At 36.3% G+C, this 18,602-nt stretch overlaps 3 protein-coding genes across 17 annotated transcripts in view; all 3 read right to left on the bottom strand.

The window, feature by feature from the left end:
* Window positions 1–138, bottom strand: part of LOC105131096 (uncharacterized) — a 2,433-nt gene extending 2,295 nt beyond the window's left edge. The window contains exon 1 of the mRNA XM_011033895.1: window positions 7–138. Coding sequence (XP_011032197.1) covers window positions 7–95 — 89 coding nt within the window. The 5' untranslated portion in view covers window positions 96–138. The remainder of the gene's footprint in view (window positions 1–6) is intronic.
* A 2,708-nt stretch (window positions 139–2,846) lies between these two features.
* LOC105131095 (tubulin beta-2 chain-like) lies at window positions 2,847–4,889 on the bottom strand. The gene is made up of 3 exons (XM_011033893.1): window positions 4,274–4,889; window positions 3,907–4,176; window positions 2,847–3,739 (listed from the first exon to the last, which is right to left on the bottom strand). Exons 1-3 carry the CDS (start codon window positions 4,665–4,667, stop codon window positions 3,051–3,053), a joined length of 1,353 nt encoding a protein of 450 aa, XP_011032195.1. The 5' UTR covers window positions 4,668–4,889; the 3' UTR covers window positions 2,847–3,050.
* A 714-nt stretch (window positions 4,890–5,603) lies between these two features.
* Window positions 5,604–17,746, bottom strand: LOC105131094 (chromatin modification-related protein eaf-1-like). 15 transcript variants are annotated; one of them, XR_843358.1, is made up of 10 exons: window positions 17,645–17,744; window positions 17,460–17,482; window positions 17,047–17,313; window positions 16,733–16,948; window positions 13,383–16,640; window positions 12,994–13,175; window positions 12,629–12,911; window positions 10,498–10,618; window positions 8,685–8,754; window positions 5,604–6,901 (listed from the first exon to the last, which is right to left on the bottom strand). XR_843358.1 is itself a non-coding variant. In XM_011033892.1 (7 exons), the coding sequence occupies exons 3-7, from the start codon at window positions 17,251–17,253 to the stop codon at window positions 12,830–12,832; spliced, it is 3,945 nt and encodes a 1,314-aa protein (XP_011032194.1). In that variant the 5' UTR covers window positions 17,254–17,313; window positions 17,460–17,482; window positions 17,645–17,744; the 3' UTR covers window positions 12,401–12,829. The 15 variants fall into 15 exon arrangements, 1 of the variants encoding a protein (XP_011032194.1); XR_843359.1 differs by having other exon boundaries at window positions 8,685–8,743; XR_843362.1 differs by adding an exon at window positions 12,207–12,313 and having other exon boundaries at window positions 5,604–10,618; window positions 12,629–12,677; window positions 12,768–12,911.
* Window positions 17,747–18,602: the final 856 nt, after the last annotated feature.

Genomic DNA, 18,602 nt, shown 5'->3' with positions numbered 1-18,602 from the left:
AGCAGGATGGTGAATGGTGATAATCTTTTGAATAAGCTTGGTGTTTGATTTGTAGCTGCTGCTGCTCTCTTGGTGAGGAGACTACCACCGCCCATTCTATTTCTTTTGTTCGCCCCAACCCCCCTTGAAATAATAGGGGTTCCTCCTCATTTCTTATTTTTATTTTTTTTATTGCTCTTAAACGACAGCGTAGTGTGAAGCTGGATATTTTTTTCTCATATGGTTTTCGTGTATTTTTTTAAATTTTTCCCACCTTAATTATCATAACATTGTTACCAAGTATCAACTACTCCTCGGCGCTATGTTATCCTTCTATTTCAAGTCAATTTTTAATATAAAAAAATATAATTTTTCAAGTATTATAATTTGTTAATTAAAAAATAAAAAGATAATTTTATATTTTCTATAAAATAAATTAAAAGTATATATAAACAGATAAATAAAAATAAGTTAGCATTAATTAAATAATAAAGCGGGAATCTAATATTTATAGTTGAAACAAAAGATAAATACGCAAATAAATATTTTATATTTTTTTGTTCTTTATATTTTATATATTTTTATTTATTTTATTTTAGAGGATAATTTTCTTTGCTAATAAAAAACTATTTTTTATAAAAAAATTATATAATTTATATAAAATATAAAAGAAAAGAAATTACAAATAAATTAAATTAATTTCTTTGAAGTAGTTAGAAACTATAAAAATATAAATAAATCAATCACAATAGAAAAACAAAGCTGCACTCAAAGATTTAAAAATAAAAAAAGAGGATATTAATTAATATTTAAATAAAAATTAAAAAAAAATAAACACTAATAGATCAACATGCTAGTCCTACCGATCTCTAGTAAAAAAGCTAGGTCACTTTATATTTTTTTTTATTTTTTTAGATTTACCTTAAAATTTTATATACATGTATATAGATAGTCATGTACGTGTCACTTGTTGATCAATTTTAAAATTATATTAGCATTTAAAATTAGAATTCAAGTTTTTAGAACTTAAAAACCTAATTTTCAATTATTTTACTCAAAAATATCTCAAAATCACCAAAACAATAACTAATTATAAGACTTAAAATCACTCCAATAAATGAAATCAAATGAATGCAAAAGGTTAACTTACTACTAGCTGGTATTCGCTACTTATTTTTATAAAAACACCAATTTTTTGTTTAACTCCTCTATAAATATAAAAGATGGAATCATTAACATAAATATTAATATTTTTTATGATTGGAATATAGTTATCCAACTATTTAAAAAAAATACAATTTTTTTTATCTCACTTATCATTCATAAACTGAAATATATATATAAAAAAAATTACTATCAAAACTCAAATCCCCAAAATAATAGTCACCAAATAATATAAAAAATTTAGGATCAAAGTATCCTCAATTTTGGTTCATATCTTCCCTCTTCATTTCCATATTCAAATTCAAAATTAGATAAAAAGTCAGCCAACTTTTTATTCTCTCCTTTTCTTTCCCTTCTCTCCCCGTCTCTTTCACAACAACAACAATCATCTTTTTTTCTTTTTTCATCTCCTCTCTCTCTTCAAAATAGATTTGTTGATTTTATGTGTAATGAAAAGTTGTGAAGTATGACAATAAAATTGAAGCACTTGCTTGAATCTTGTCCTGAAAACTTAACATGATTAAAGATCTCATAGACTAGGCTAAAAATCAATTCCGCAATATGAATGAACTTGTATAAGAAATATTGACTTGGTTAAAACATTTCTCTCCTCAATTTCTCTGCTGTTCAACTTTTTGATATTCAAGTGGATAAAAACAAACTTGGTTGTTGCTAATTCACAATAAATTCTTGGACTGAATTTATGTTTGTGTCAACATTAGAGAATAGAGTTGAAATCCCTATTTCATGAAGTTTACTCTGGCAGCAGCCACTTGTAAAGAAGATCTGTACCGTTGTTTCACTTGTGTGTAAAAAACTCGTTGTGTTCTGTTGTTAGATGTTAGAACAGAGTACCAATGGGTCAATGTTAGATGTTAGAACAGAAGTATGACAATAAAAATTGACTCTTGTCCTGAAAACTTAACATAATCAAAGATCTCATAAACTGAGCTAAAAATCAATTACGCAACACGGATGAACTTGTATAAGAAAATTGACTTGGTGAAAACATTTCTCTCTTTAATTTCTCTGTTGTTCAATTTTATGATATTCAAGTGGATAAAAACAAACTTGATTGTTGCTAATTCATAATAAATTCTTGGAATGAGTTGCTGTTTGTGTCAACATTAGAGAATAGAGCTGAAATCCTTATTTCATGAAGTTTACTCTAGCAGCAGCCACTTGTAAAAAAGAGTTGTATCGTTGTTTCACTTGTGTGTGAAAAACCCGTTCTGTCTTACTACTAGATGGTCATGCACTTGTGACTGTCATTTGCCTTTACAAAATTCCTTGCACCTCCTTCGTTATCATTTGCTTAGACTTTGCCATGTGAATCTTTATTTTGAGAGAAAAAACGAGGTAAAATTTCCTTTGAAAATACAAGAACACCTCTTAAGTAATAGGGGGTTGGAAAATTGAAGTCATGTTCAACTTCAAATGCCAAAGGGAAGCTCTGTTTAAACAATATAGAGTTGCCAGTGTTAATTGAGAATGACAATTGATGAATTGCAAGTCAGAGCATTTGAACCGAAAACGGGGCATCATCTGCCTGTTGATGATTTAAAAAGGACAAGACATCTTGCCAGTGTTAATTGAAAATGACAATTGATGAATTGCAAGTCAGAGCATTTGAACCGAAAACGGGGCATCATCTGCCTGTTCCTGATTTGAAAAGGACAATTAATGAATTGCAAGTCAAAGCATTTGAACCAGAAAGGAAGCATCATCTGCGATGCTGTTCATGATTTGAAGGAGGAAGGATAGGATTAATAATATTCAGTACCCAATTCCACAACAAATTTGAAGTACTAGCTGCAGATTCATTTTAAAACCCTACATACTAAAGACGAATAGAAACCAGCAACTGGAAGTTGAGGTACAAAAGAAAGGTACAAAAGAAAGAAAATCTACTGATAGTCTTGCTGATATTCATCTCCTTCCTCCTCCTCCTCGTATTCTCCTTCCTCATCCGCTGTTGCATCTTGGTATTGCTGATACTCAGAAACCAGATCATTCATGTTACTCTCCGCCTCAGTGAACTCCATCTCATCCATTCCTTCCCCAGTATACCAATGCAAGAAAGCCTTCCTCCTAAACATGGCAGTAAATTGCTCACTAACCCTCCTAAACATCTCCTGTATAGATGTTGAATTGCCAATAAATGTGGATGCCATCTGAAGACCAGTAGGCGGGATATCACACACAGTTGACTTTACATTGTTTGGAATCCACTCAACAAAGTAAGAAGAGTTCTTGTTCTGCACGTTCAGCATCTGCTCATCTACTTCTTTTGTACTCATCTTGCCACGGAACATGGCTGATGCTGTTAGATAGCGTCCATGTCGCGGATCAGCCGCACACATCATGTTCTTCGAATCCCACATTTGTTGAGTGAGTTCCGGAACTGTCAAAGCTCTGTACTGCTGCGAGCCACGGGATGTGAGTGGCGCAAAACCCACCATGAAAAAGTGAAGACGAGGGAACGGTATCAAGTTCACTGCAAGTTTTCTCAGGTCAGAGTTCAGCTGACCAGGGAACCTCAAGCAGCATGTAACCCCAGACATTGTTGCAGATATCAGATGATTCAAGTCACCAACTGGTCTCAAATACAAGGAAAAACACAATTTGTTATATTTAATTTGTGTTGCTCTTAACTATATAATGCTTAAAATTATTTATTTATATACACAACATAAAGCAATCATATTCATTCAATTAACAGAACAAAAAGTAGATGGATAATGTAGTTAACAAAGAACTTACAGCTAGGAGTGGTGAGTTTCAGAGTCCTGAAACAGATATCATACAAGGCCTCGTTATCGAGAACCATACACTCGTCAGCATTCTCGACAAGTTGATGAACAGACAAAGTAGCATTGTAAGGCTCAACAACTGTATCAGACACCTTTGGAGAAGGAAACACAGAGAATGTCAACATCATTCTATCTGGGTATTCTTCTCTAATCTTCGATATCAATAGGGTTCCCATTCCAGACCCGGTTCCACCTCCAAGTGAATGACACACTTGAAACCCTACATACATATCAAATCAAGTAAATAAACCCAGTTAAAACCCCATGAGCAAAATAATCTTAATTAGTTAAGTACACTAGATTATTCTAGTAGTAACCTTGCAAGCAGTCACAATTCTCGGCTTCTTTTCGAACAACATCGAGGACAGAATCGATGAGTTCAGCGCCTTCAGTGTAATGACCTTTAGCCCAGTTGTTTCCAGCACCAGATTGGCCGAAAACGAAGTTGTCAGGTCTGAAGATCTGACCATAGGGACCAGATCTGACGCTGTCCATGGTTCCAGGCTCCAAATCCATGAGGACAGAACGAGGAACAAACCGACCGCAACTAGCTTCATTGTAATAGACATTGATTCTTTCAAGCTGGAGAGGGGAGTCGCCTTGGTAACGGCCGGTGGAGTCTATGCCGTGTTCTGCACAGACGACTTCCCAGAACTTGGCTCCTATCTGGTTGCCGCATTGCCCGCCTTGAATGTGAAGGATCTCACGCATTTTTGCTTTTGGTTTTGTGAGACAATGAATAGAAGAAGAGAGGATTTTGAGCTCGGAGAGAGCGAATCGGGCAAATGGAAGATTTTATAGAGGAAAGGGAAAGGGGAAAGCGAATATTTTATTTAGAAACGGTAAGTTGGGCTGCCTGCTATTTCTAACGATAGGAATCCAAGGGTTAAAACTTGTAGAGGGTTTTTGAAATTCAAATTTTCAAATTGGTGGGTTACAGCTGTCCGTAGATAAACAGCAGAGCCGCTCAACTGATTGCGTACCTTCCATGCCATTTATGGTTTACGAATTGATTATAATTTTGATCCTTGTAGTTTAAAAAAACTAATTAAGTGGTCCTTGTAGTATAAAAGATAATTAAATAATCACTTGCACCAATGACTATCCTCAATTTTGTGGATTTTTTTTTACTTTTCTATCCAAAAACACCTTCCTTCCTCCTAATCATTTCATCTATGGAAAAGAACATTGAAATCTATAGAAAGATCAAGCAATAAAATATAAACAAAACTGAAAAACATAAGGACTGAAAATCAATTTATTAAAAGTGTAGGGATTAACTAGTTAATTGTTTTAAGCTACAAGGACTAAGTTAGAATTAACACTAAATTTGATAGTTAAACAGAATCTTCCATTTTCTTTTTATAATAAGAATGAACAGAATCTTCAATTAGGTTCTTCAATTAGATTCGGTCCTTTTTATTTTTACGTTTTCAAAATTTAAAATTTTTTTATTTTTTTATTAACTTCAAATCAATATGTTTTTAGTATTTTCAAATCATTTTAACTTATTGATATCAAAAATAACTTTTAAAAAAAAAAAAAAAAACATCATTGACATACATTTTAATACGACAAACTATTTAAAAATCAACACAATCGTATTTCCAAACAACCCCAAAACAATCACATTTCCATACAGCCCCAAAACAAAATAGTACAATTCCTATCATATTTCAACCCACGAGAGTATCACTACAAAGCTAACATTTTTCAGCAATACAAAGTTTAAAAATTAAGCCACAATTCCCTGGTATATATGCCTGCTTAAAAGTGAGATAAAGATTATATTCCACGCAAAACAACTGAAGCTTTAATGGAAAGGTGTGGGTGTATAGGAAAACCCCAGAGAAAGTAATCCGCCACTAGAAAAAAGCTTCTTTTCCCGGAAGAGGCCGTCCCTTGTTCCTTGCATAGACAAGCAAACTTGATGGTGCAGGGTATGAACCAAAGTTCATACTCCATGGACAAGCAAACTCCATGGATTAGAACCAAAGTTCCACAATAGATTATTGAGACATTATGAAGAAAGACCCGAAAAGAAAGGGAAAAGGCAGCAAGCATTAATAAGTGATAACCCAAAGCCCAACTTAAGGGCCGCATATTCCTAGCACCACCTTGTACACTCTGTTTCTTTTCTTCTTCCGTACTGCACCTTTAGACTACAATCCAGACGCTGGGTTGATACTTGATGTTAGGCCATTATGATCACTATCCGAAGATGCATGCAATTCCTTGGCCATGTATTTTCGGCAAGAAATGTGATTTTGAAGTTTAAAAAAAAATCCCATCGCCTAATAATTATTTCTCAGGGGTGGCTGCTATCAAGACCCACCGAGACAACACTCATTAAATTCAGGTAACGAGGGCCTGCCTGCCTGCCTACATGCTATCTTCTGTTAAATATAGTGTTCAGAGAATCGTGATTAGACTCTTTTCTTATCCCGGTAACTTCATAAGAAACGTTTCCTGAAAATTATCCGAAGTCTACAAGCATCCTCTCATATTATTCAACTTTCTCCCAGTAACCCGCCATAAATCCCACACTAATGTAAAAGGAGATCGATTTGTTCATGCACAAGCCTACTCCAAGCAGAAATTGTAACAGCTTAAATCCGGAAGAAACCATTTTAATTGTATTTGATAGCAGTTGTCTCAACATTTTACAACATTGTTCTCCACCCAAGTGGACTTCAAAGCCATGTTGTGGAGAAGGGGAATCGAGACCATTATAAATTTTGCATCAAAACATCATAAAAATATTACTTTGATTTTGCTTTGTAGAAAGAGAATGAACGTAGATCCATTATTCTAAGTTTGGACTGGAGCTTCTTAAGAGGTAATACCAAAAGGTATTATTGTTAACTCTCACTTTTCTCCCCCCTTCAAACACAAGATCACGTAATGGTGTACCACATTGATGTCAACTAACTGATGAATAAAGCCTAAAACATCACAGATAATTGAAATGAAAACGCTAGATACCCTCCACAAGTTAACTGACAAATAAGGTGCAATCCACTACCAAATAAGAAACAAAACGAAAATGCTAGATAGACTCCACAAGTTAACTGGCAAGGTGGACTAAAAAGGAAACAGCTTTCAACATATTATTGAATCACAGCCCTGTATAAAAAGTGCAAACTTTGGAATCGTTGCTTGATGAGTTCATAACAGAAGTGTACATCAGACATACACAGAAGGTATTGCCCAATATCATCATTATCATCTTAAATCCCATTTAAATTTCTAAGGTATGCAACTCAATTGTATATTGACGACAAATCTGTTGACTTGTAATAAATGAATTTCCAGTTTTAGATTTTTCGTTCATCCTGAAAGTGTCAAGAAATCACAGAACCACATAAAATAAATTATTTATGGATGCATTGGTCCAATTAATATCCATTAGAAGAGTGGCACAGATATATCAAAACATGGTACTTGCTAAAGGATACAGCATAACACTAGTGGATAATTTCTATTAAAAAATTGATGGAACATTACTCTTGAAAGAAAGAGTAGTACCTTCAGCAACAAACGACAGTAATTTATTTAATATGCCAATAAAGTAAAGTTCTTAGCATCAAATAGCTTGAACAGCTTACAATTAATCTGGCATGTTAAGGCCACCAATTGTCTATTTTTTGCATAATGTTACTGTTAAGTGGGAGGAAGAGATTATATTTGAACTGTAAAAAGTAAAGATTCACATCTCCTATAGCATTTTCAGCTACTAGCACTTTCTTTTTCTTGTGTTGCTCCTACTTTGGTATTCTCAGGCCCAGCAGGTTCGATATGATGAAAGGTATCTTCTTAACCATTCATCAACCCTGCTTTTTTGGGACACCAAGCATTGTATCTTCACAAATGCATTATTTTCCCCAACATCATCTATAAAGTGCATTAGTTATAGATTCTGTTCTCCATTGAAGCATGCTTAATCTCAGAGCACATGTCTGACACCAACTGCTGACAACGTTTATGTTATGGTACTGAGCACACTAACTTATCAATCATCACTAAGTCACCAACACAACATATATCTTTTACCTTCATGAAATTTTGCTTTATTGACAACCATTTCTTCTGAACCTTCTTTTCTAATTCAATTGGTAAGATTCCAACCTACGTTTGTGTATACAAGGGAGTAGAGAATTGTCCCAGTAGCATTCACGCTTGTTCAACATGGTATAAAAGAGGGAGAGGAAAAAAGTTAAGGGAGCATGCATTTCACCCCAAAACTGGGTGTGATATTGACCTACAATTATACAGGGTTGCCCCTCAAAATTCAAATCGTGTTCATCCCTAAGCACTTAACCAAAACACCATTACATTTACCCCTGAAAATTTACTCTTTAGTATTATTCATTTTTTAACCTTATCTAGCAGGCAAAATATGACATAACACCCAAACCAATGTTCAAGGAATTAGTTAATCGAAAATTTGACAACAATGACCTAGATGACAGCAGCTAGTATCTGTCTAGCATAGCTATTCAAGATGATGTCGTCCATTGATGTGAGCTTTGTGTCCTAGTTTGAAGAATTAAAACACTTTTCTATCCAATAAAGAAGTCCACATGATGATCAATACCTAAGCACCAGGTAGAAAGATTGCCAGTACAACCCCACAACCCCGATGTTACAAATGAAGAAAAATGACCAGACAGGATTCATTATTTGAGTGGAAAATTCTCAGAATCTAGAGGAATAAAAACCACAAACCTGGTGAAACAGATGAAGAAGCAGGTTTGAAGTCCAGAGGATGTCTCCTAGTGAAAAGGCTGCGGCATTGCTTCGAGTAAAGCACCATTTTTTTGTTATAAGAGATGATAGGAGTTCATAAAGCATAAGAGGTCCATAAAAGAATCACAATTGCATAAATGAATCAAAATTAATATCAACTGAATGAGTCACAATAACTTAGGGTTTTGAATTGCGTCTATGCAGTGATCTTGAATATTAAGTAAGTTTAGATGATTTAAATGAAATCAGCATTCCTCAATTACTTTGGCAACATTTCAACTAGTAGCTAACAATAAGAGACCAGGTTATGACCACTTAATTGTCAATCAAGAGGACGAATCTGAAGCAAACATCAATGATTTTGTTGATATAAAAATATTTGGGTTTAAATTTTCTGTATCTCACATTCTTTAGCAATTAAGACCACAATTTATGAGTGTGTTCCTTTAATGGGTGTCTAAATTTGCAGCAACCCACGCTGTGGCGGATTATGATGGGCACAACCACAATTTATTTCAACCTAATTAGTTTGACCAGGCAGTAGTTTGAGGGGGAGGTTTGTGTAGTTCCTTGTTTGCTTCTTTTTTTCAGAAATTATATACCAATGAAAAACCTTGCTTGTGTGTTCCACGGCATCAATTTAAACACTGATGGTGTACCAATAAACTATGAAGCAGTTGATTTTTTTTTTCCCGAGCACATATTCTAAGCCTACAACTTCTAACATGTATTTTACAAGGTGCATTTGAACACTCAAACTTGGTTTATGATCCTTGACAAAGGCTTTATAAAGTATAATTAACCAGCGTACTTTACTTAAAATGGCATGTCTCATCACACTGCAAGTGCAGAAAATAGCAGCTTCTGCTCTAAATGTATATTATAGAATACAGAGTATAGTCCAGCCAGTCTCACCAAAAAACCACAAAGCTAGAGTAGTAGTAAACCCTCTTCCCCAGATAGCAGATGACAATAATTTCATCATGTCCAACCCGGGCAAACCACATATTTTTCTTTTTATTCCTTTGTTTTTCTCTTCTTTTGTACAATGCAGTCAACGTTATAAGCTTTGTTTAAGAGTTGCATAATGCCCATCCTCTATATCCTAAAATATACTAAGCTAGTTGCATAATGCCCATCCTCTCTATCCTAAAATATACTAAGCTAGTGCTTAAGCCATTATAACCGTAGCAGCCTGACTTCATATATGACACAAATCCTATTTGAAATATCCATTTACAATGGAGATTCATTTTTATTTTTCTTCTAACCCCCAATATTTTGTATTAATTCGTTCCATGTCAAGGAGTGTCGATCATGTTTCATGATTTCCTTTAAACTAGCACCCTCATATGAAATTTTCCTTTAAACTAGTACCTTCATATGTGCAGCAAATTATTCAAAGTTCTCACGTCCAACATATTATGTTTTAAAAACTACAGAAAAATGGAGAGGTACTATACAAAGGATTCATCACCCCACACCCCACACCCCACCCCACATATAAGGAATGCCAAAGATACTTAGAGGATAATAGAAAAATCAGCCGACCAAGATAAGAAAGCTATTCAAGAAGCCTCTTAGTTTTCTAATATCAGCTAGCCAATTTATACTTGATCCTAGTCATTTTCAAGCCTCCTAGTTTCCTAAGATTAGTATGCCTATCCTAGTCATTTTCAGCAATCAAATGCTTGATCATTAAGAGGGTGAAAAATCTACACAAAAAAATTCTACTTCGGTAATAAAGAAAATTCAAATCATCAATACTAACCAGCGAAATTTCACAACTTACATCTGTTGGATGAACATAACCTCACCACATCTAAAAAAGACGACTGGGTAAACCTTTCCGCTGAACTTTCAGTCTTTTTGTTGTAGGCTTCACCCAAAAAGACAGGCCGAATTGAAAATATCTATTATAAAAAAAATTCACCACAAAATAAAAATCAACACTATCAGAGTCAATGAATTGTGGCAGCATTATGCAGTGCCTCATGCTACCAAAATAATCAGCTACTATAATTTCAGCAATGAAGAAAGCTACTGGAAAGCAGCATTTTCAATCAATAAAAACATAAAATCTGTTAAGAAATGTATTGGAGTCACCAGTTAGAAGAAATGGAATCTCTAATAGCATGGTCGATGGAATATATTATCCCTAATGAAGGTGCTAAGAGTCAGATATTCAAGATGTAGTTGAAACCATCCAAGAAAGGGAGAGAAAAACAGCACTTAGCAGGCAGTCTTCACTTAAGAAAATGGATCTTAATCTCGCTATCTTCTAACCAAGAAACCATCACACAATTCATTAGCAAATACCAAAAATATGTAGTTATCTCCACAAAGCACAGCTATAGCTTCCTTTATTAGCAAATTCATGTATGACTATCAGTATACCACATAAATCAGCCAGGCTCTTCTTAATTAAATACTCTCCCCTCATATATGCTTCCAATAAGTCAGCTTCCAAGAGAACAGTGTGCAAATCTTCTCAGATAACACAAACTATGAAACAAAACTTGGTTCTGGACTTGCCTACAAACCTCATAACACTGAGTTCAATTCCTAAATTTGCTAAGAATTTCCAAATCCACCTCAATTCCCTCAAAACTTTAAGAATTTTATTCAGGCAGAAGATACTTTCATCTCATAAAATTTTGCTGCAATTGGTAGAGCAAAAATTGGCAGTGAATTACTATTCTTAATGTATAATTTCCAAGCTTTATTCTTTGAACATTAAGAATCAAGTGGAAAGATTCGCAACATTCCAACATAAAGTCAAAGTAAAATATAATCATGCATGGCCACCATAAAGATTGATCAACCACATCAATCAGAAATTGAATGGCACGATCAAATTGTCGAGTATTGTTATGCAGTTCCAATTTTGATATGACATAAGAAACAATCTCCTTTGCTGCACCTAATGAAGTTCCAAGTTCACTGATATAGACATTTAAAGATAGAAAAAATATATATGAAAGGAAAAAGTTTAAATGAGCCAGCTGGCCAAGAAATTAACATAATGTGGACATGTAGGGATGTCTTTAGAACATAACATGACATAAATTAACATAATGAGGAAAAGGCTAGAATTTGATTAATTACAATTGTCACACTATAAAATGATCATCTCTTTGAGCCGGCTGCTCTGAAAAAATTTGATCTAAGTGACGAAAACCATCCAGAATTATCTTAAAATTTGATAAGAAACTATTGCAATCCTAAAGAAGTTATTAAGTGCTAGATCCAAATTTCATAAGATATAAGCATCAACACTTTCTTATGTCTTAAAATTTCAATACTAAGAGATTCTATTAACCCAAATAAGGGATGTCACATGTCTAGCTAGTGCCATTAACAAAAGAAGTTTGAATAAACAACCTATTGTAATTTTACTGTCATCTTATGAGAAGTTTAGCAGAGTGGCAATTCCCAATCAAAAGAGTTGAGGCTACAGGATTTGAGTTCAATCCAATTGCATGCGTCATCAAAAACTACCTGAAACCAACAAGGAGATGGTAACAGCGCCACTTTTGTTCCTCAAAAGAAGTTGGGTTCTACAAGCAATCTATTGCAGATTTGATTCCCAAAGCACAAGTTAGACACTGCAGGTTTCAGTACCACAACCACAGTTAAGGAACCAATTTAGTTGAGCTCTAGACTTAGTTGAGTAGAGTTATGAAGTGAGCAAATAGCACCAAAATTAACTTAATATTCTGGGATTATAAAGATTAGAGGTGCAATTCAAAACATCCTAAAGAATGCCATTTCAAATAACTAAAGGAAGCAACACATTCACAATGAACCAATAAGATCAAACGGACTTTTAACTATAAAAAAACTAGATAAAGCAAATGTTAACATAAAACTAGCCCAGTTCTAAAATGAAGATTTCAATATCAAAATCCAACAAACTTAACTGCCACTGAACTTCAGGTCCGAAAACTCTCCTTTTAACAAGGCAGCAACCTGAATTGACAAAACTGGCATAAACCATTGGGAAATGCAGGAAATGGGCAATGGAAGGTTGAATCACCAATGCTGCCAAGTTCAAATTACCAAAGGAACAAATTCAACTGCAACAAGTCCAATGTGATTCAATTGCCAGGCACCATCATGAGTTAATGCTTATTCCCACGTCCCTCAAAACTTGCATTCCTTGACTTGCTTTTATCTTCAAGTGAGGAATGATGACTGGGAGTTCTACAAAATAAAGCAGAAAAACAATAGTAACAGATGTTTCTGGCAAATAAAACTTGAGAATATATTGGTGGAACAAACTTACGATTTATGCTTCTTTGCATTCTGCTTGATGGTTACAACCATATCTAGAGCCATCTTTTGGTGCTCCCTTGTTTGTGAATGCAAGTCCAGGGCTTCAACTGTTTCGCAGTCAACTTTACATATACGACACCATCCCATGCTTGGTTTTCTCTTTCTAGAATTATCAAAAAACTGCAAGTCGCCCTAAGAATACAAAAGTACAAAAAACACATAAATATAAATAATGAATGTAAAATGCAGAACTTTATGAAGCCAATTCAATTAGGATACACATGCTCTTACCTTGCCTATCCATATCAAGAGGTTGCAATGATGTTTTCAAAGAAATTCTTAAAAAAAAATTAACCAGATAATATTTTAACAATATAAAATTAAAGAACTAGTACTCACTGCATAGTTTCCACCAAAGCTGCTTCTAAATCCAGGCTCACCAAGTTGATGATGATAGAAGTTCCCTGGCCCAGCCAATTCTCCCATTCGTGCATGACCAGGGAAAGCACCGAAGTTACCTGGTTCTCCCACCCACAAATGACTGGGCAGGTTACGAGGACCCAAATGTTCACCCCTCCGCAAATGGGCAGGCCGACCATCATGTCCCATCAAATCACCACTCAAATGCTCACCCATGTGCAAATTACCAGGACCCTCAAGCTCGCCCCTGCGCAAATGGCTAGGAAAAACTGGAAACCTACTATCACGGAGAGAACTAGAAAATGTATCACCAAATCGGTGTGGATCTCTGCCATCAATATCATCTAGGCCTGGAAGGGCACCAAATCTCCGTGTAGGCATGCCAGGGTAATCCCTAACTGGACTTCTTGGGGCCAAATTATCCATATGACGGTGATCATATCCAGGAATAGGGGGCCCAAGAAAACCAGGACGAGTTCGAGCAAAGTCAGATCGGCCTGCTAGACTGTCATGATAACCTAATGATACTTCCGCATCACTGGGATGCAATGCTTTATCATGATGATAGGAAGGAAAGAATCTTGGAGGAGCAGAGCCACCCAGTGGTTCCATGTTCAACCCTGAATCATAATTAAAACCATGGGATCCCTTGTCAAGAGGTCTTGGTGCTCCGTCCACACCAAAACCACGAGGACCCCTATCAAGAGGTCTGGATGAGGCAAAGTGACTACTAGATTTTGGAACAGGTTCGGTTTCCAAATGAGAGGGCCTGGGGAAATGCTTCAGATCTTCTTCAAACTCTCCTTGCTGAACATTGTGATGTGCTGGGCCACGTGGAAATGGATTCAAATGCTCATCTGGTAAAGAGCTGAACCTATCTGAATTAGGGCCTTGGGCCCCATTTATTCCTACCACATTTGAGTACGTGCCTTGTCTACCATCTGGATATTTAGGCCTCTGATTTGCAAACATGGTGGCTTCATGGACATGTGAAGGAGTTCGCTCACCTTGAGATGGGGGTGCGGGTGCATGAGGATAAGCCCCTTGAGGAGGACCATAATGACTTGGTACATGTCCAGGACCTAAACGCCCATGTTGAGTTGGAGGATGCCCAGGCAATTGCATGTGATGTGGAGGTCCAAGAGGAGATGCTTGCGCCAATGAAGGTCCAACAGGCCTTTGTTGAGCAGCAGAGGGCCCGTGATGAATTGGAAGAGGCTCTAGCTTTCCCTGGTCAACAGCTGAAACTGATTGAGATTGCCCGTGACCATTTGGAGGAAAGCCTCCAAAACTTTGAGAAGTCGGAGTTTTGTCCTTCTGCAATGTCATAATTTGTTCTTCAAGGTGAGACGGGGCAGCTTCCAGCAGAGGACCATCCTTGTGTTCTGAAACAGAGAGCTCCACCTTTTCGTGTCCAGCATTAGAAACATCATTTTGCTCATCAGCACCATCTCTATGCTCTTCTTTCACCTGCTCAATTGAAGACTCTCCATTTGCTGCTGCAAGTGATTCTGGAACATTCTTAGCTTCACCTGTGAGTTTATTTTTTTCATCCACTTGCTTCAAGTCGCTTTCAGATTTTATGGTTTTTATCTCACTTCCATCAGCTGCAAGACCAGCATCCAAATCATTTAATTCCTTTTTAATAGTTTTTTTAGCAGACAATTCACCTTCTGCACCTTTATCAATATCACCTTGCTTTTGTCTAGAAGTAACCCCTGATTGTTGGTCAGAAGATAATTCAACTTGGTTATTTGTCTTCAGAATATTTCCAGATTGCTGGATTGCACCAATCTGAATCGACCTGACCTGCATACCAGAGGCAGATTGTGGATATGACTGTGCAGGTAATCCAGGCCCTACTGCAAGACTTTTAGCTTGATGGGGATGTGCACCATGCGGTAATAGAACATTTTGCTGGGGATGTGGATAGGCATGAGAAGGTTGCTGGAATGACTGGGGTAATCCTTGGGGGCGTAGTTGAGTCTGTGGATGCAGCTGCTGCTGCACATAAGGACCTTGCTGATGTGCTTGATTCTGAACTGCACCCCATGGTTGCCCAGAAAAAGGCTGCTGGTGCTGTGCATATTGCTGATGCGTTGGTTGCGGAGTTGGCTGCATACCAGGACGTTGTTGAACAGGAAGTCCAGGTTGATGTGCATGAGAATGAATTGGCTGTTGTAGTACAGGAGGAATGTTTGGGACTTGACCTTGTGAAGGTAGCAAACCTGGTTGCTGCAGGTTTTGAGCTGCAGCATGGTATTGTGGCTGAGGCCATAAAGGTGATTGTTGAGGGAACTGACTCTGCATTTGAACAGGCTGTTGTGACGGAGGTTGAGGTCCCCCTTGAGAGTGTTTTAGGGCTCCTGTCTGCATTTGTTGGTGAATCTGGGGCTGTTGATAAGAATGATGGCCTGTCACTGCATTGATTGAAGAATGCTGAGGCTGGGTCTGGAGATTAGGATTAACAGTCTGGCTGGGCTGAGAAGCCAGGGATTGTGGAATGGGCTGGAGTGTTTGTGGCTGAGCTTGTACATGAGGTTGAGGAACAGGATGCTTTTGAGGGTGAAGCTGAGAATTAGTCTGTGCCTGAATTTGGGGCTGTGGATGCTGCACCTGCAATTGAGGATGCTGATATTGAGGCACGTGCTGTGGAAGAGGCTGAACAGGGTGAGGTTGTGGATTGGATTGAGCCTGGGGAGGTGGATAGCCATGGGCTGGTGGATATGCCTGCAGTTGGGTCAGAGATTGTTGCTGAACTGTAAGGTGAGTTTGTTGCTGTGGATTCACTTGTACCTGGTTCTGAGGTTGAGCAGCAATGGGTACTTGAGGTTGAGGTTGGGTCTGCAGCTGGGGTTGGGGGACTTGAGCATGCATGCTCACCTGCGGTTGCTGGTATTGTGAAACTGCTTGCTGTTGATATGGATAGTACTGCTGATAATGCTGTTGATATGGGTCATATCCAGGATACTGCTGGTAGTACTGCTGATATTGCTGTTGCTGTTGATACCACTGTTCTGCAGTGGGCGCCACAGCCTGCACTGCAGTCTGGGCCTGGGTAGTTGCGTTGATTTGTTGGGTGGTATCTTTTCCAGGAGTTGAGGTCATAGAAGATTGAGCCTGGGGAGTTGTTGTTCCTGTTTGAATGGCAGCCTGAGCCTGAACACCAGTAGTTGGTGCGCCTGTGCTTGTTGCATCTTGGGCACCCTCAGCAGGTTGCGCTTGAGGCTGCACACCCTGTCATCGAACAATAAGAATATAAACCAATATAACAAAAGTACAGAGCAACTCCACACTTAAGTCCTAAATAAAAATTTTCTTGCACTCACTGGACAATTTTGAGCATGTTCCTGCACTTGACTGTGCACAATTTGAATTCCACACCTGTTGCAAACTACAGGAGAATTACCAAAGGCACATCCCGAGCAATGAGATGTGCACTCACACAGAGGACCCTGCCAGGGGCACCCACTCCTATGATATAAACAATGGACAGTTATCTTGCCAATGGTTTCAGCAAGTACCTTGTTCGATTCAATAAGAGGCTGCAGTAAGCAATGTAAAAAAAAAAAAATACATCAGCATGTACATAACACCACTGGCCCTGCAACTAGATTCACTACCATGACAGGCAAGGAACAACCTTGGAATCTGCTTCTGTCACAAGGTAGCCGTCATAGGGGCAGGCTCGGGTAGTGCTGACGACATATGTCAAACAGGGTTTGCAGTACAAGTGAGTGCATTGTGATTGTAATGCTTCATTTGGGTACACAAGAAGGCGACAAACGGGACAGAAATACTCTCCAGAAAGAGATTGAATGTTAGGTATGCACTCATTATCAAATCCCATTGTAAAGTATCAGTCAATCTTTGCTTCTTCGACTCCCAAACAACATCAATCTATCCAACCCTAACAATACAAGCAATACAATTTCTCATATCAAACAATCATGTTTTAAAAAAAAAAAAAAAAACCTAGACAATAAAAAATCGGTTTCCAATTTTTCTCAATAACCATAAAGAATTGCACCAGTAGAGTAAGACCCCGCGACGTACCTGAGTCTCGCAGATTAGATAACCTAGGAAAGATTATTTGATAGAGAAATCAGAAATGGAAAGCATTAGGGTTTTAATTGAAAAGTGGGTGTAAATTTAAGGCGAAATCGAAGGCATAGTAAGCATAAAAGGGAAAGCGAGAGAGCATAGATTCTTGAAAACAGATTGTTCCAGAAGGAGACGAACCTTTCTGATTGATTGAAGTGTGAAGAAGCAGCCTTGAAAAAACAAAATAGATGCCTAACAGTCTTTGCATGAGCGTGCTAGAGAAAAAGAAAATAGAAAGACATGAAGAGACCGTCTGGCATATGTTTGGTCTTCTGCTACGCTGCACGACGTCGTTTGTGGGGTTTAACTAATATTGATTTTGTGTTTTTTGACGAAAAACCCATAAATTTAGACTTTATATTTTTATTTTGTAAATGCCTTTTCCAAATATAACACTCATATCAATTGATATTTTTAAGTATTTTATTCTTAATTTGTTATCCATATTTTATGTTTTATAATAACTTACTTAACTTATTTAGTATTTAAAATATAGAATATAAAAACAAGCAAAATAAAATATTTTTAATATATTTCAAGCAAGGAAATAGAAAGAACATGTTGGGACAAGTCATTAAAGATTAAAGATAAAGAAATATACAAATCTTAATTCTAATAGAATTCCTTTTGTGATAAAAATAAAAAAATAAAAATAAAACCTTATATAGTTATAAATAAGCATTTAACTTAGCTCGTCACGAATTAAATATATATTTTTTAAGTATAAAAAATAAATATGTAGATTTTTTTCAATATATTTTTATACTAAAATATCCTAATAGTAAATCAAAAACCTGATATATATATTTAATTAAATAAATCAATAATTATATGTATTAATAATTATAAAAAATATTAACAATAACTAAAAATAAAATTAAAAAATAAATATATATTAAGATATTTAATTTTAGATCTTATTATGTTTTATAATTTTATTTTGTAGACTTTTTTATTTAATCAAGGATAATAAAAATAAACACATGAAGCTATTAAAAAAAATATATAAGGTAAGGTTAAAAATTATTTGTACCGTGTACTTTTGTAAATCTCAATCTTCAACTTATCTTTTTTAAATAGAAACTAATAATTTCA

Source organism: Populus euphratica, unplaced genomic scaffold (assembly GCF_000495115.2).
Source record: "Populus euphratica unplaced genomic scaffold, PopEup_1.0 scaffold76.1, whole genome shotgun sequence".
Classification (NCBI taxonomy): Eukaryota; Viridiplantae; Streptophyta; class Magnoliopsida; order Malpighiales; family Salicaceae; genus Populus; species Populus euphratica.
Note: the sequence above shows the minus strand (reverse complement) of the source record. Positions and strands in the feature narration are given on the sequence as shown.

Coding starts and splice junctions, on each gene's coding strand:
- LOC105131094 (XM_011033892.1), bottom strand. CDS start 17,253: ATGGGATTTGATAATGAGTGCATACCTAACATTCAATCTCTTTCTGGA. Junction 13,176..13,382: donor GCTTTGGTGGAAACTATGCA/GTGAGTACTAGT, acceptor TTGTATTCTTAG/GGCGACTTGCAGTTTTTTGA. Junction 12,912..12,993: donor AATGCAAAGAAGCATAAATC/GTAAGTTTGTTC, acceptor TTTATTTTGTAG/AACTCCCAGTCATCATTCCT.
- LOC105131095 (XM_011033893.1), bottom strand. CDS start 4,667: ATGCGTGAGATCCTTCACATTCAAGGCGGGCAATGCGGCAACCAGATA. Junction 4,177..4,273: donor GAATTGTGACTGCTTGCAAG/GTTACTACTAGA, acceptor ATATGTATGTAG/GGTTTCAAGTGTGTCATTCA. Junction 3,740..3,906: donor GAAACTCACCACTCCTAGCT/GTAAGTTCTTTG, acceptor ATTTGAGACCAG/TTGGTGACTTGAATCATCTG.